Raw genomic sequence first — 13,604 nt, 5'->3', positions numbered from 1 at the left:
CATTTTTCTTTTTTAACATTGTATCTTAATTTTCAGGTGAAGTCTTGTTGTGGCGACTGTTTCCAGCTGTTCCATTTGTCTTTACTCCTGCGGCGTTTGCTTTTCCTCATGGCAGCGGAGCATCAGGTTAGTCTCTTGGATGGCAGAAATCAAAATGATATTTAATTTGGGCAGTTTGAGCAAAAGTGTCAGTCTTCATTTATTTCACCACCACTTAGGGTAACATGAAAGTGAGCTTTGAACACTTATACTGAGTATAGCAATGCAATATTTGATTCAAAATGAGTTGAATATTTGCACAGAAAGCGTGGCTTTTACTATCAGAATCAGTGGCATATGGATTTTATTGTTGCCATCTTGTGGTTACAGAATAATTATTGCACGACTGTTAATAAGCTGATCCTGAAACTGTTACTTGTAGAGAATATATAGATGTCCATCCAAGAGCTTGTAAAAGTTTTTCGTGTGCCACGATTTTACTTTGGTATCAGTCCAGCATAAGAGTTCATACTGTTGGGGTGTAAACTGCCCAAGCGGAATACAGGGTGCTGTGCCCCCAGTTTGGGCCTTACTCTGGCAATGGAGGAGGCCCAGGACAGAAAGGAAAGTATGGGAATGGGAAGAGAATTTATAATTAGCCAACATGATATCCAGTGGTCCTTGGCGAACCGAGTGCAAGTGTCGCCGAATCTACGCTTTCTCTCGCTGATGTACAGGAGGCTACATCAGGAACTCCGGATGCAGTAGATGAGGTTTGAGGAGGTGCACATGAACCTCTGTCTCACCCCAAAGGATTGCTGTGGCCACTGGGTAGAAGTGAGGGATAAGGGTTGCAGGAGAACGTAATTGGGGAGGGAATGGTTTGGATACGAAGGGATGAGTTAATTAAGGATTTGCGGAGTGGGCAGTGGCTGTGGAAAGCAGAAAGGGGTGGAGATTGGACGATGTGACTGGTGTTGGGTTCATGTTGGAGGTGATGGAAATGTCAATAATGTTTAGATGCGGAGGGTGGCGGGTTGAAAGGTGGGGACCAGGGGAACTCTATCCTTGTTCCATTTGGGGCGAGAGGGGGTGAGACCTTAACCATGGAACACAGAGGAGATGTAGGTGAGCAGAGCTGCCAAGTAGTACAGATTTTCCATATTTTGTACGGAAATGCGATAAGAATACTGATGTACGATTTTGCGTTGATAAATACGGATTAAAAAAAAATCTGACCATAGATAATCGTAACAACAAGTCGTGCCTGTGCCGTGCCTGTGCCGGCCGAGGGGCAACGGGCAGGTGGGAACAACCGAGATCGGCCCGACTTCCTGATTCATTAACATACCACTTGCCAATGGAAAAGTAATAACCCGGTGAAATTGACAAGATCTTGCTGTTTAAAAAATGCAAGGATATAAAAAGTTATACTGTACCTCTAAAAATTATAGCAGATTAAATCTATTATTATTTAATATTTCAAGATCTGGATGATTATTTTTGTAAGCGTTTATCTACCACCGTGCTTGGGGTTAAGAGGCTGGAATCTCTCTATCTCGTTCTTTCTTGCTCCCTCTCTCCCTCTCGGGCCTGTCCCACTTTCACGACCTCTGCCGAGTTTGCCCTTGACTCGTACTCGCAGCATGGTCGTAGGACGCCGTAGGTAAGTCGTAGCAGGCTGTGATGCTAGTCGTAGGTACTCGTGGCATCAAGTAGGTCGGGGCGTTTTTCTAGCCTGATGAAAAATGTCCACGAGTAAACATGGTTGTGAATTAAGGTTGTGAAAGTGGGACAGGCCCTTAACTCCCCCTCTCCTCCCTCTCTTCTCCGCTCTCGCTCTCACCCTCCCCCTCCCCCTCACCCTGGCATTCCGGGAATCATTTGGCATTTTGCAAAGAAAACTACATCTGCAGTTCCTTCCTATAGAAGAAGAACCTGGCCCGAAACAACTCCTAATCCATTCCCTCCACAGATGCCGCCTAGCCCGCTGAGTTCCTTCAGCACTCCGTGTTTTTTATTTAACTTTGAAATTGAAGGCAGACACAAATAGCTGGAGTAACTCGGCGGGACAGGCAGTGACTCTGGAGAGAAGGAATGGGTGACGTTTTGGGTCGAGACCCTTCTTCAGACAATCACAAGTACTCTCACCGACGAGAGTTCAGTTCAGTCTGAAGAAGGGTCTCGACCAGAAACGTCACCCATTCCTTCTCTCCAGGCCTGTCCCTCTCCAGGTTTGAACAGAGCGCTATCAGTTTAACGCGTGGGAATTTAGACAAAGAGCTGTCGGCTGCAGCGCTATGGGTTCTAAATGTAGCGCTATCGGCTGGAACACTATGGGCTTTAAACAAAGCGCTATGGGCTTTACACATAGCACTATGGCCACAACGCTATGGGTCACATTCGGGAAAATTCTCGTATAATAATCTTTGGAATTCTCTTTCTCAGTGGAAGTTGAGCCTTTGATTATTTTTCAGGCAGTGGTAGAATTATGGATAAGCCTAGTGGTGAAAGGTTACCAGTGGGATTGCAGTTACATTGGGATTGACCTTTGATTTTATAGAACGGTGGGTGGGCTCAAGGGGGGGAGGGAGAAGGGGGGAGGGAGGGTGGGAATATGAGAGGGAGGGAGAAAAAAAGGAGAGATGGAGGAGGTGAGAGGGAGGGAGGGAGAAAGAGGGAGGGTGAGGCAGGGAGAGAGGGGGAGGGAATAAGAGAGGGAGGGAGAAAAAGAGGGAGGGTTGGAGGAGAGGGAGAGAGGAAGGAGAGAGAGAGGGAGGGAGAGACGAAGAGAGGGGGAGGGAGGAGGAGAGTGGGACGGAGAGAGAGCAGAGGCTGAGACACATGAGAGCAGGTTGAAAAAATGAAGATAACAAAAGCTGTTGGAGGCAACAAAAGCTGCCTTGCATAACACTGTACAAGTGCATAACAGAAGCAGGCAGATACGGTGTAGTTACATAGATCTGTTTTGCCTTGTTCTTCTTTGTGTTGTTAACGTGTGCCCGCAAAAAAAAAAAGAAGAAGCATTTCGAAAATTTAAGGAAATGCCATCAAATTCCAGGAAATTTGGGATTCTATTTCAGGACTTTTTTTTTAGATGTGGAAGCACTGGGATTAGTAGACCTTGAAGAGGCATTGACACTTTGTTTTAATGTAGAGGGGTAATAGAGGTAAGGTATGTGATTTAAGAGTAATGTATCGTTTTTGGGAGGGGGGGGGGAAAGTACGACTTACTCGACACCGCTGCTAAAATGGCACTGTTAACTGCAATGTTCAAAAAAACAAATGAACTGCAAATAAACTGGAAAAAATACAGATTATCTGGTGTTTTGTGAGTGGGAGCTTGTTGTGTGCGTTACGCAGGCAACCGTTCGGTATTACTGTGTTTAACCAATAAATACAATGTGCTTCTAGTTGTTGGGGGTGGGGGGGGGGGGAGTGGGCGGAGATAAAATTGTTCGTTGTCATGCACACTTGTCACTGGCCCCCAGGAAATTTCCCCCCCCCCCATGTTTTAAAAGGGATTTCCGCCCATGAATGAATATTTTGAAAATGGGATGAAGCAAAAAGTAGCATGTTATCTGGAAAGGCTTATCCTAAAATAAATGATCGGAAGGGTGTGATTTTCAGTCAGGACGTCTGTATCATTCAGTGAGCTGTAGATGTAGATGTGGACGCCGTGATGAGCACATTAAGATGGCGCGAAAAATTACCCATGACGTACTACAGCTTTGATCTTTGGTCGGGGCTTCACGGGCGCTCGCGCGCGTTACGTACGATGTGGCATGGTGGATACGAAGCTGTTGCGAGTCGAGGGACGAGACGCGACAAGATTAGAAAGAATAGGGATTATAAATGCAAAATGGTTTCTATATCATCATCTGGTGCTAAAAGCAGGAAGCAGCCATTCAAACAGCAGTATACATAGAAACATAGAAAATAGGTGCAGGAGTAGGCCATTCGGCCCTTCGAGCCTGCACTGCCATTCAATATGATCATGGCTGATCATCCAACTCAGTATCCTGTACCTGCTTTCTCACCATACCCCCTGGTCCCTTTAGCCACAAGGGCCACATCTAACTCCCTCTTAAATATAGCCAATGAACTGGCCTCAACTACAATCTGTGGCAGAAAATTCCAGAGATTCACCACTCTCTGTGTAAAAAATGTTTTTCTCTAAAGAGACGGAGATACAAAGAGATGGCAATGAATGCACTGTCAAGTAAGGTGCGTAGAAGACATGTCAATTGGTAGCAAAGTTATGCATTCTTGTACTCTTACATGGGTATGACCGCATATAAAAAATAAACAATTTTCAGCAAAATGGCACCGTGTTAAAATACTGATTTCCTCAGCAAAATACTGATTTTGAAGTACTAGAACACTGAAATGCTCTGACAAAACTTGGCCGCTCTGGGTGAGGTATCCATCTATGCTAGCGGGGTGGAAAACACGTTTACTAAAGAAAGTGGACATCTCTGATGTCCTAGAATGGAAAATAGACACAAAAAAACTGGAGTAACTCAGCAGGTCAGACAGCATCTCTGGAGAAAAGGAATAGGCGATGTTTCCGGTCGAGACCCTTCTTCAGCAAGCCTCATCTGGCTGCAAATATGGGGATGGAGAAATTGAGAGTTGGGATAGCATCTTTGCAAGAGGCAGGGTGTGAGGAGATGTAGTCCAGGTAACTGGCAGTCGGAGAATTTGTAGTGGTCAGTCGATTATTGGTTTGGCTAATTGTCATGGGCATCAAGATACAGTGAAAAACTTTGTTTTGCTTGCTATCCAGGTAAATCATTATACATGATTTCAAGCCAATCATATATGAGTACATGGATTTCACGGAAATATAAAAGTCCAGGGCTGGAACATTGAGGAAATCATGACAAGAAAAGGAAAAGCATTTTGAAATTGTTATCATTTATCAAAATGTAACATGCAAACTGCCATGTTACATTCAGAACGTTTCCAATTTACGAGATCAGGAGAACTAACATTTCTCCTGATCTCATAAATTGGAAAAGTTCTGAGTTAAAAATTAATTTCTGTTTTGTGCTAGTGCCTTAATATCCCATGACTGTCAACAATTGCAACACCTGTGAGGATTTCCATAAAGAAACATTATCATTGTAGTGAAAGTTAATTTTCACTTTGAGTTATCATATTCCTTCTTTACCTACAGGTTATATTTGTGAAGAGATTTTCTCCAAAGGAGGCAAGCAATTTATTGCTATGGCGTCAAGTTAGTATTAAAGCTCTGGCCCCTGAGCTTCAAAGACCCATTACTTCTGATATTATCAGGGCAGCAATTGACCAGTGCAGGAGATGGCAAAGCAGCAAATGTTCCTTGGGAGAACTGGAACATGTGGTAAGATGTACTATCTAATTTCTTCAGAGCCTTTAAGAGACAAATACATTTCAATGTTCAGCATAAAGGATAATCTATGGATTTCTGCACAGCCAGAGATGCTGCCTGACCCGCTGAGTTACATTTTGTGTCTACCTTCGATTTAAACCAGCATCTGCAGTTCTTTCCTACCCATCCTGTGATGATTTTGTTTGAAGAAAAGAAAGATTGGAGAACACATTTAGTTGCTCTCTTAGAAGCCTCCTCATTCCATCATATGTACTCATAACCACATTAATTTTATGGCACGCTAATTCCTTTAGCCTCCCAAGTTAGATTGTATTTACTGTTCAGTGATCCTGATTTCAGTGACTCTTAAAGTCCAGGGCTGGAATAAATACCTAGCAGCTAGCTCCACATTATAGGTTTATACATCACTCACTCTTCATGTAAAGCTTTGCTTGAACTCTACCAATTAAAAAAATACTCAGTTTACAAGATTTTATATCCATGATTAGAGAAGTAACTAGACATCCATTTGCTGAAAAAGAATTCAAGTTTTCAGCAAAAACAATGCTACTATGAAGAGCGCCATTGTGGCTAATTTGGTGATCTTAAATAAGGACTTGCCTGAATCATAACATGAAGTGCAGAACTTGATCTCAAAACATCTTTATCCACTGCTCGCCCACACCTCAGCATAGGGAGCTGAAACCTAACAGCATTTCTATTATTCAAAAAGGATGTACTCTTCCCCACAAAAGAGTACTGATACAATGCTGGACTCATCTGGACTTGTTTCATCTTGCAACACACTTTCACATATGAAATGTTGTCATCCTGTCTTTGGGACTGAAAGCCAGTTGTTAGACCAATCACCAGTGGAAACACCTGCCACCATTAAACAACACACCTCGTAGATAAATTATTATACTTGTACGAAAAATAATGTGTAGTGACTATAAGCATATATCCATGGACTTTACCTAATTTTCATGGCGATTACCATCTTTACTTTGCGTCATGGTGGTCCCCCCTATACTTACCATTATAAAATATTAAATTGTAATTGGTTGACCAACTATTGATTGCATGCTGATGGGATTCCTGCATTGTCATGTTTCCAATATCTTAGGAAAAAAGTACAATTTTTACATAACACGTTTAATGATTAAAAAAAAAAAACTTTTTGAATTTAAGGGCAAATATTTGACAGTGCGATCATACTAGTAGATCAAAAGTACAAATGCAAACAAATTGAACTTTCTACTTATCAGCTAAGTGACTGGGCAACTTCTAAACTATAGATATAGCATTGTCATTGGCTCAGCAGAGTTTCAAACCCAAGACAACTGACTTATCATGGAGTCCACCAACTTCAGCAGATTTCCTAGTTTTCTGGCTGCGAAATCTACCTTCTGAACCTGGTGCAACCACAGTTGCCCATTAAAATGAATGAGGGAAAATAACAGCTGTGAGAAAGGCAGGAAGTGCCTTTAATTTAATTGTTTTAAATCTTTGAAATGTTTTTAATGTTACAATTAAAAATCAAACCAAATTTGTCTCATAAAATTGTTTAGGTGTACTGGTGCAACCAAGCTGGCTGCTTGAGTTGAGGTGGCCTCTACACTTTAATTTGTACATTAGCGTGTTTGGAGCCAGGTTCCTGGACCACATTGAAAAGGACGGTGTGGTACAGAGGAAGGGGGCCGCAATCCTCTGTTAAAAGTCACAAAACACAAGTTCTACTGCCAAAGGAAGTTCTTTTAAAATTATTATTTGTGGCAAATGTGATTATCCCAGATTGTCCAATCAAACGAATAATCCACCACAGCCTATTCATATTTCTTGCGATGCTTTTTGTCTGTTTCTTTGATCATATCACTTGCATGCAATTTTTCATCTTTAAAATCACCAATTAAAAGTATTATAAAAATGTTTTTAAGGGTCACCAGAGGAGTTAGCATTGCCACCTTGGAACTCCAGCCACCGATGCTTGGTGAAATCTGTGTGAAGTTTGCATGTTCTTCTGCGTCCCAATGGGTTTTCACCAGGCTCTCCAGTTTCTTCCCACATTCCGAAGCCATGCTGTTAGATGGCTAATTCACAACTGCAAATCTCTATTGTAGAGGATGGCAATGGGAATGCAGCAGGAGGAGCTGATGGAAATATGGGATTAATGTAAATGGGTGTTTGATGCTCAGCATGGATACAGTGGGCTGAGCAGCCTGTTTCTGTGCTTTCATGACTGTAACTCTTTAATTAAGAGATTGAACATTTTTATTTTTGTCAGAATGTTGCACTTGCTGCTTTGTTGGCTGTATGTCACGCCCAAGGGGAAGGCTTGACCTCAGAGTTGCAGCTAGCAATCACAGAAACACTCTGCCAGATATGGACATTCCTCACTGTGGAACAGGTGAGCAGATGAAACATGTTTCTGAGATGTTATCCAATAAGCATTGTTAATATATATGCAACACCGTATTACTTGCACTAATTATGTGATCAGGATGGCATAGAAAGAACAAGCACAAGCACAACTTATTATGAACAGGTATCTCTCCTGTATTTCATAAATCTCATGTAAAATTATTTGGTGAAATGTCTACATGCTTGAATTCACAATGTATTTTCCGAGGAGAAATTCTGCTCCAGTACTTGTTTTCTGACCTGAATATTCAGTGGAACCTTTATTTCCTAGTCAGAACCATGCCAGGACTCTCACACATGCCATGGGACAGGTACCTGTTGAGATTGATTGGAGGCCGTTTTGTGAGAAGTCACTACCTTAATAGTTTTTAAATATCTGTAAGTCAGGACATTTGAAAATGTTAAAGTAGATTGAAATGTTTTAAATTTAATTAAATGCATTGAAACACTTTCATGCAGTTAGAAAAGTGAAAATAAAGTAAGATGCATAAAAAAACACATTTTCCACACTTCAATGACCCCATTCAAATGAATGAGGGTTACTATTCCTACATCAGCTCTCCCTAGCATACAGTGCCCTCCATCATGTTTGGGACAAAGACCCATCATTTATTTATTTGCCTCTATACTCCACAATTTGAGATTTGTAATTTAAAAAAAAAATCACATGTGGCTACAGTGCACATTGTCAGATTTTAATAAAGGCCATTTATACACATTTTGGTTTCACCATGTAGAAATTACAGCTGTGTTTATACATAGTCCCCCTATTTCAGGGCACCATAATGTTTGGGACACATGGCTTCACAGGTGTTTATAATTACTCAGATGTGTTTAATTGCCTCCTTCATGCAAGTATAAGAGAGCTCTCAGCACCTAGTCTTTCTTCCAGTCTTTCCATCACCTTTGGAAACTTTTAGTGCTGTTTATCAACAAGGGCAAAAGTTGTGCCAATGAAAGTCAAATAAGCCATTATGAGACTGAGAAACAAGAATAAAACTGTTAGAGACATCAGCCAAACCTTAAGTTTACCATAATCGACTGTTTCATTAAGAAGAAAGAGCACTGGTGAGCTTATTAATTGCAAAGGGACTGGCAGGCCAAGAAAGACCTTCACAGCTGATGACAGAAGAATTCTCTCTATAATAAAGAAAAATCCCCGAACACCTATCCAACAGATCAGAAACACTCTTCAGGAGCCAAGTGTGGATTTGTCAATGACCACTGTCCGCAGAAGACTTCATGAACAGAAATACAGTACCACGGGGATGAAAGCATGTTGTGTTCCCTCCACTTGTACTGCACTAAAGACTATGAGTTACAACCTCTATGTGATCATTCAACACTGGCTCACTGATCTTCATTGATGATACAACTGCTGATGGTAGTAGCATAATGAATCGTGATGTGTATAGACACATCCTATCTGTTTAAGTTCAAACAAATGCCTCAAAACTCATTGGCTGGCGGTTCATTCTACAGCAAGGCAATGATCCCAAACATACTGCTAAAGCAACAAAGGAGTTTTTCAAAGCTAAAAAATGGTAAATTCTTGAGTGGCCAAGTCAATCGCCCGATCTGAACCCAATTGAGCATGCCTTTTATATGCTGAAGAGAAAACTGAAGGGGACTAGCCCCCAAAACAAGCATGCTAAAGATGGCTGCAATACAGGCCTGGCAGAGCATCACCAGTGAAAACACCCAGCAACTGGTGATGTCCATAAATTGCAGACTTCAAGCAGTCATTGCATGCAAAGGATATGGAACAAAATACTAAACATGACTACTTTCATTTACATTACATTGCTGTGTCCCAAATACCCTTTATTAAAATCTGACAAATTGCACTTTAACCACATGTGATTTTTTTGTTCTATTGCAAATCTCAAATTGTGGAGTACAGAGGCAAATAAATAAATGATGGGTCTTTGTCCCAAACATTATGGAAGGCACTGTATACAAAGTGCTAACGTCATTCGTCTACCACTTTATAGTGAATCCAGAAAAGGAGCGGACTATCGGATATGTCCGCATCTAACCTTAATTTTAGGCTTTTGTTTCTTACTGTACATGTGGGTAAGCAAGAGTTCCTGAGTTACATATAACCGATAGCCCTATTAGCCAGCATGATTACTTCCTATTAAAATATACTTCATATTTTGTTTCCTTTTGAATATACTTTTTCTGTTGTTCATATAGGTGTTAAGCCAGCACTGTGTTCAGCAGACAATGGCTCTGGTCCTTTCTCTTGTTGCAAGCCTGATTCGTGTTGTAGGTGCCGCATTAATTGCTCAGGTAATGCTGGTTATGGGTGAACTGATTTTGATTCCTCGAATGGTTCCCATATTTTTCTAATGTAAATTTGAGTTTGTTGGAATGACTACATGACGTTGGAGAAGTTCAAGCTGAATGCTGCTATAGAAAGCTGAAAGACTGCATGGAAATTGCACAATTAATTTAAAGTGAAGCGAAAATGCTTTAATTTGACGAAGGGACATAGGAAACTAAGTCTAATACATTCTTTGGTAGTCACTATGTGGACTGTTAATGTGATTTCACCGTGGGCTGTAGCATTTTTATTCATGCAGCTTTCTGTGACAGTATTAGTAGGAATGATCTTCAGACGTCCAGCCATATATTGATAAGAATGTAGATTCAGGTTTTGGTGACATGAAAGATGAAACGTGTTTTGGTAAAAGCAGTTGATATTGGTGAAGAAAATAGCCTTGGAAATGGATCAGATGTGGCTGTGAAGTATGTTCAGCACGTCTGAATGTGCAGTGTTTGCAAGAATAAAAGATAATTTTTGTCAGAAGTACGCAGTGTTGATGTTGGTGGAAAGATTGTGGAAGATGAGGAGAGACCGCAAATTATAGTTTCATTCACATCACTTTTATTTGCATCATAGAATTGCATTTTGTAAGCTTTGGTCACAATGTACTTGTATTGGAAGACTTGTACTTGTATTTATGAGATATTGATGTGCTTCAGAACTTTAAATGGAAATGGGAGTTGAATTGATTCTTGACGATGGTTGGGAAGAGTCGAACATTATTTTATTTTATGTTGCAATAAACGGTTTTGAAGGGTGCCGGGTTTGTCCCTGGGGATAGGAATGATGGAAATTTTGGGATTTTTTAATTTCATTTGTAAACTCTTTTCACATAAATGCTGTCAGAGTAAATTTTTATTCCGTATCTCCTTTTTGGGTACTGATAAGTGAATTCATTAAGGGCAAATGTTTGTTATACGATGTATTATAATGCAGAAGTACACTTAACAACAAAACATCAAGGAGCCCATCACCATTCCCTGAGCCCAGTGCGAATGAGGTGAAGAAGGTGACCGAGTGTCAAATTGACTGTTGGAATCAACATTCCATCAGCTCTCCATTTATATGCAGAATGATGCATATTAGGAAGCGATTAGATGATTATTGACAAAATGGATGCAGCAATTAGTCATACACATGTGATGTTCTTTGGTTTCTTGATCTGATAAGCAGAAACTGCTGTGTGATTCCCTTACGATAACAATTAATCTTATTTGTGCTATAGGTGGTATTGTTTCTCAGTTTCCTTCTGCCCCTAAATCCTCCTGATCATGTTCGTCTTGCTGCACTGGAATTTTTGGGATCCCTGGGGACCACTGTCATATCGCCAGATGTTCAGGTACCCTGACTTCCACTGTATCTTTAAAAAAAAATCTAGACTATTTTGATAAAACATGCGATTTACAGTTCATTTATCCTGCAACTTTTAATGTCAATTTGATTCCACAGGGTGAAAACTGTAATTACTATAACATATCATGCCCTGTTCTAACCTTGGGTACTCCTAAGGCAGCTGCAATCAGAATCAGCCATGGTAACCCTGGGAAAGTACTGTGCCTTTGGGCCAGGTCCAGCCCAGTTATTGTGTTTGCTCCCTTCACTATTCCTCTGTGGCCATGCAAGCCCAACCATCCTCCAGTCCTTGCCATTGAGGCTGTCCTGTGAAATCGAGCATCATGCCATTCTCACAGGAATTCAAGATTTTTATCCTGAATGGAAAGAAGTAGTTGTGTTAGGCATATTTTGCAACCTCAGTAAAGCCCCAGAGTTCTTCATTGCTAATGGAAGATCGTTAAGCATAGCGAGAGTAGTAGAATATCTCGAAACATTTGAGGTCAAAGGTATCTAATGGGATAAACCAGCTGTCAAAAAGTTTTTTTTAATTATGTTCGGATTTTAAATAAATAAGATTTCAGAGCTGTGTTTCATTTCCATTGCAGGGTATGGTACTTCCAAAGCTACCTTGTCTATTTGGTTTACTTCTAGCTGACCAGTCCTGGCTAATTCTTCAGCACGCATTGCAAGGATTTACACGGTTTGCTGAGGTGACAATTGATATTTATATATTGGTATTGGTTTATTATTGTCACGTGTATTGAGACACAGTGAAAAGCTTTGTTTGCACGCTATCCAGTCAAATCATACTATATACGAGTGAGGGAGGCACAGTGGTGCAACTGCCTCCTCACAGCACTAGAGACCTGGGTTTGATCCTAACTTCATGTCCTGTCTGTGTGGAGTCTGCACATTCTCCCGGTGACCAAGCAGGTTTCCTCTGCGTACCCCAGTTTCCTCCCACATCTTAAAGACGTTGCGGATTTGTAGGAATTGTCCTCTGTAAATAGCACCTGGTGTGTAGGGAGTGGATTTGAAAGTGGGATGACATCGAACTAGTGTAAAAGGGTGATCGATGGTCAGCATTGAATCGGTGGGCCGAAGGGTCCATTTTCATGCTCTATATCAGGGGTTCCCAACTTTTTTTGTCCTGTTTACCCCTGGCAACTTTAATAGCACATAACAATGTGATTTCACTTATTTATGAACAACTAATGATGAACAGATACCGGTATACCAGAACCAAACACAGTCAGTCAATGAGAAAAAATATGTACAAATCCAGAATCAACAAATTTACCCCCTGGGTAGGTGAAATTTACCCCCTGGTTGGGAACCCTTGCTCTATATAAACTACACATTTAAGCCATATGCAAGTACAACAGGTAGTGCAAAGAGAAATAGTAAGAGGGCAGAATATATTGTTACATCATTATAATGTTATAGTTACTGAGATTACTCAGTATTAAAAAAATAAGTGCAAGTTCCACATTGTGTAGGTTGCACGATTGGGACTACACCGTAGCTAATGGAAGGATCATTTAATAGTCTGGTAACAGCAGAGAAGAAGCTGTTCCTGGATCTGGTTGTACGTGCTTTCACGCTTTTGTATCTTCTGCACGTTAGAGGGACCAGGGAATGGCGAGAGTGAAAATGGTCATTGATTATGTTGGCTGCTTTCCAGAGGCAGCATGAAGTGTAGATGGAGTTGATGGTAGGGAGGATGGTTTGTGTGATGGACTGGGCTACATCCACAATTCTGCTATTTTTGTGGTCTTGGGCAGAACTGTGTGATCCATCCTGATAAAATGTTTATAGTGCATCCGTAAGAGTTCTTGGAGACATGGCAAACTTCCTTAGTCTTCGGAGGATGTAGAGGCTGTGTTTGTTTAATATAATATGAATACAATTAATATTGAGTATAGTCCTGCAGCTTGACAGGGTAATCCTGTATACATTAGTAATTTCATCGTATTATTGGGAAACCATCATGTTTGCTTATCTACATCATCCTTTATCTTGCATCTTTTGACCAATTTCATCCTTTTTCCACCAGGTTGAGCACATTTTCAGTCGAATAGGTGTGAAAGCACGTTATTAAATATATCATGATCTTGGAACCCTGCCAGTTATTAATTTATTTGTAAAATGGCCAGGGCCTCACCAATTAAAATTTTGAAA

General features: G+C 40.8%; 1 protein-coding gene across 2 annotated transcripts in view; it reads left to right on the top strand.

Annotated features, from left to right (window-relative positions):
* The window catches only part of c10h1orf112 (chromosome 10 C1orf112 homolog), a 42,790-nt gene that overhangs the window by 25,816 nt on the left and 3,370 nt on the right, over positions 1 to 13,604 (top strand). For both annotated transcript variants that reach the window (XM_033028246.1, XM_033028245.1), the window contains exons 16-21: positions 37 to 126; positions 5,162 to 5,347; positions 7,620 to 7,742; positions 9,956 to 10,051; positions 11,314 to 11,427; positions 12,029 to 12,133. In XM_033028246.1, coding sequence (XP_032884137.1) covers positions 37 to 126; positions 5,162 to 5,347; positions 7,620 to 7,742; positions 9,956 to 10,051; positions 11,314 to 11,427; positions 12,029 to 12,133 — 714 coding nt within the window. The remainder of the gene's footprint in view (positions 1 to 36; positions 127 to 5,161; positions 5,348 to 7,619; positions 7,743 to 9,955; positions 10,052 to 11,313; positions 11,428 to 12,028; positions 12,134 to 13,604) is intronic.

Source organism: Amblyraja radiata, chromosome 10, assembly GCF_010909765.2.
Source record: "Amblyraja radiata isolate CabotCenter1 chromosome 10, sAmbRad1.1.pri, whole genome shotgun sequence".
Classification (NCBI taxonomy): Eukaryota; Metazoa; Chordata; class Chondrichthyes; order Rajiformes; family Rajidae; genus Amblyraja; species Amblyraja radiata.
Note: the sequence above shows the minus strand (reverse complement) of the source record. Positions and strands in the feature narration are given on the sequence as shown.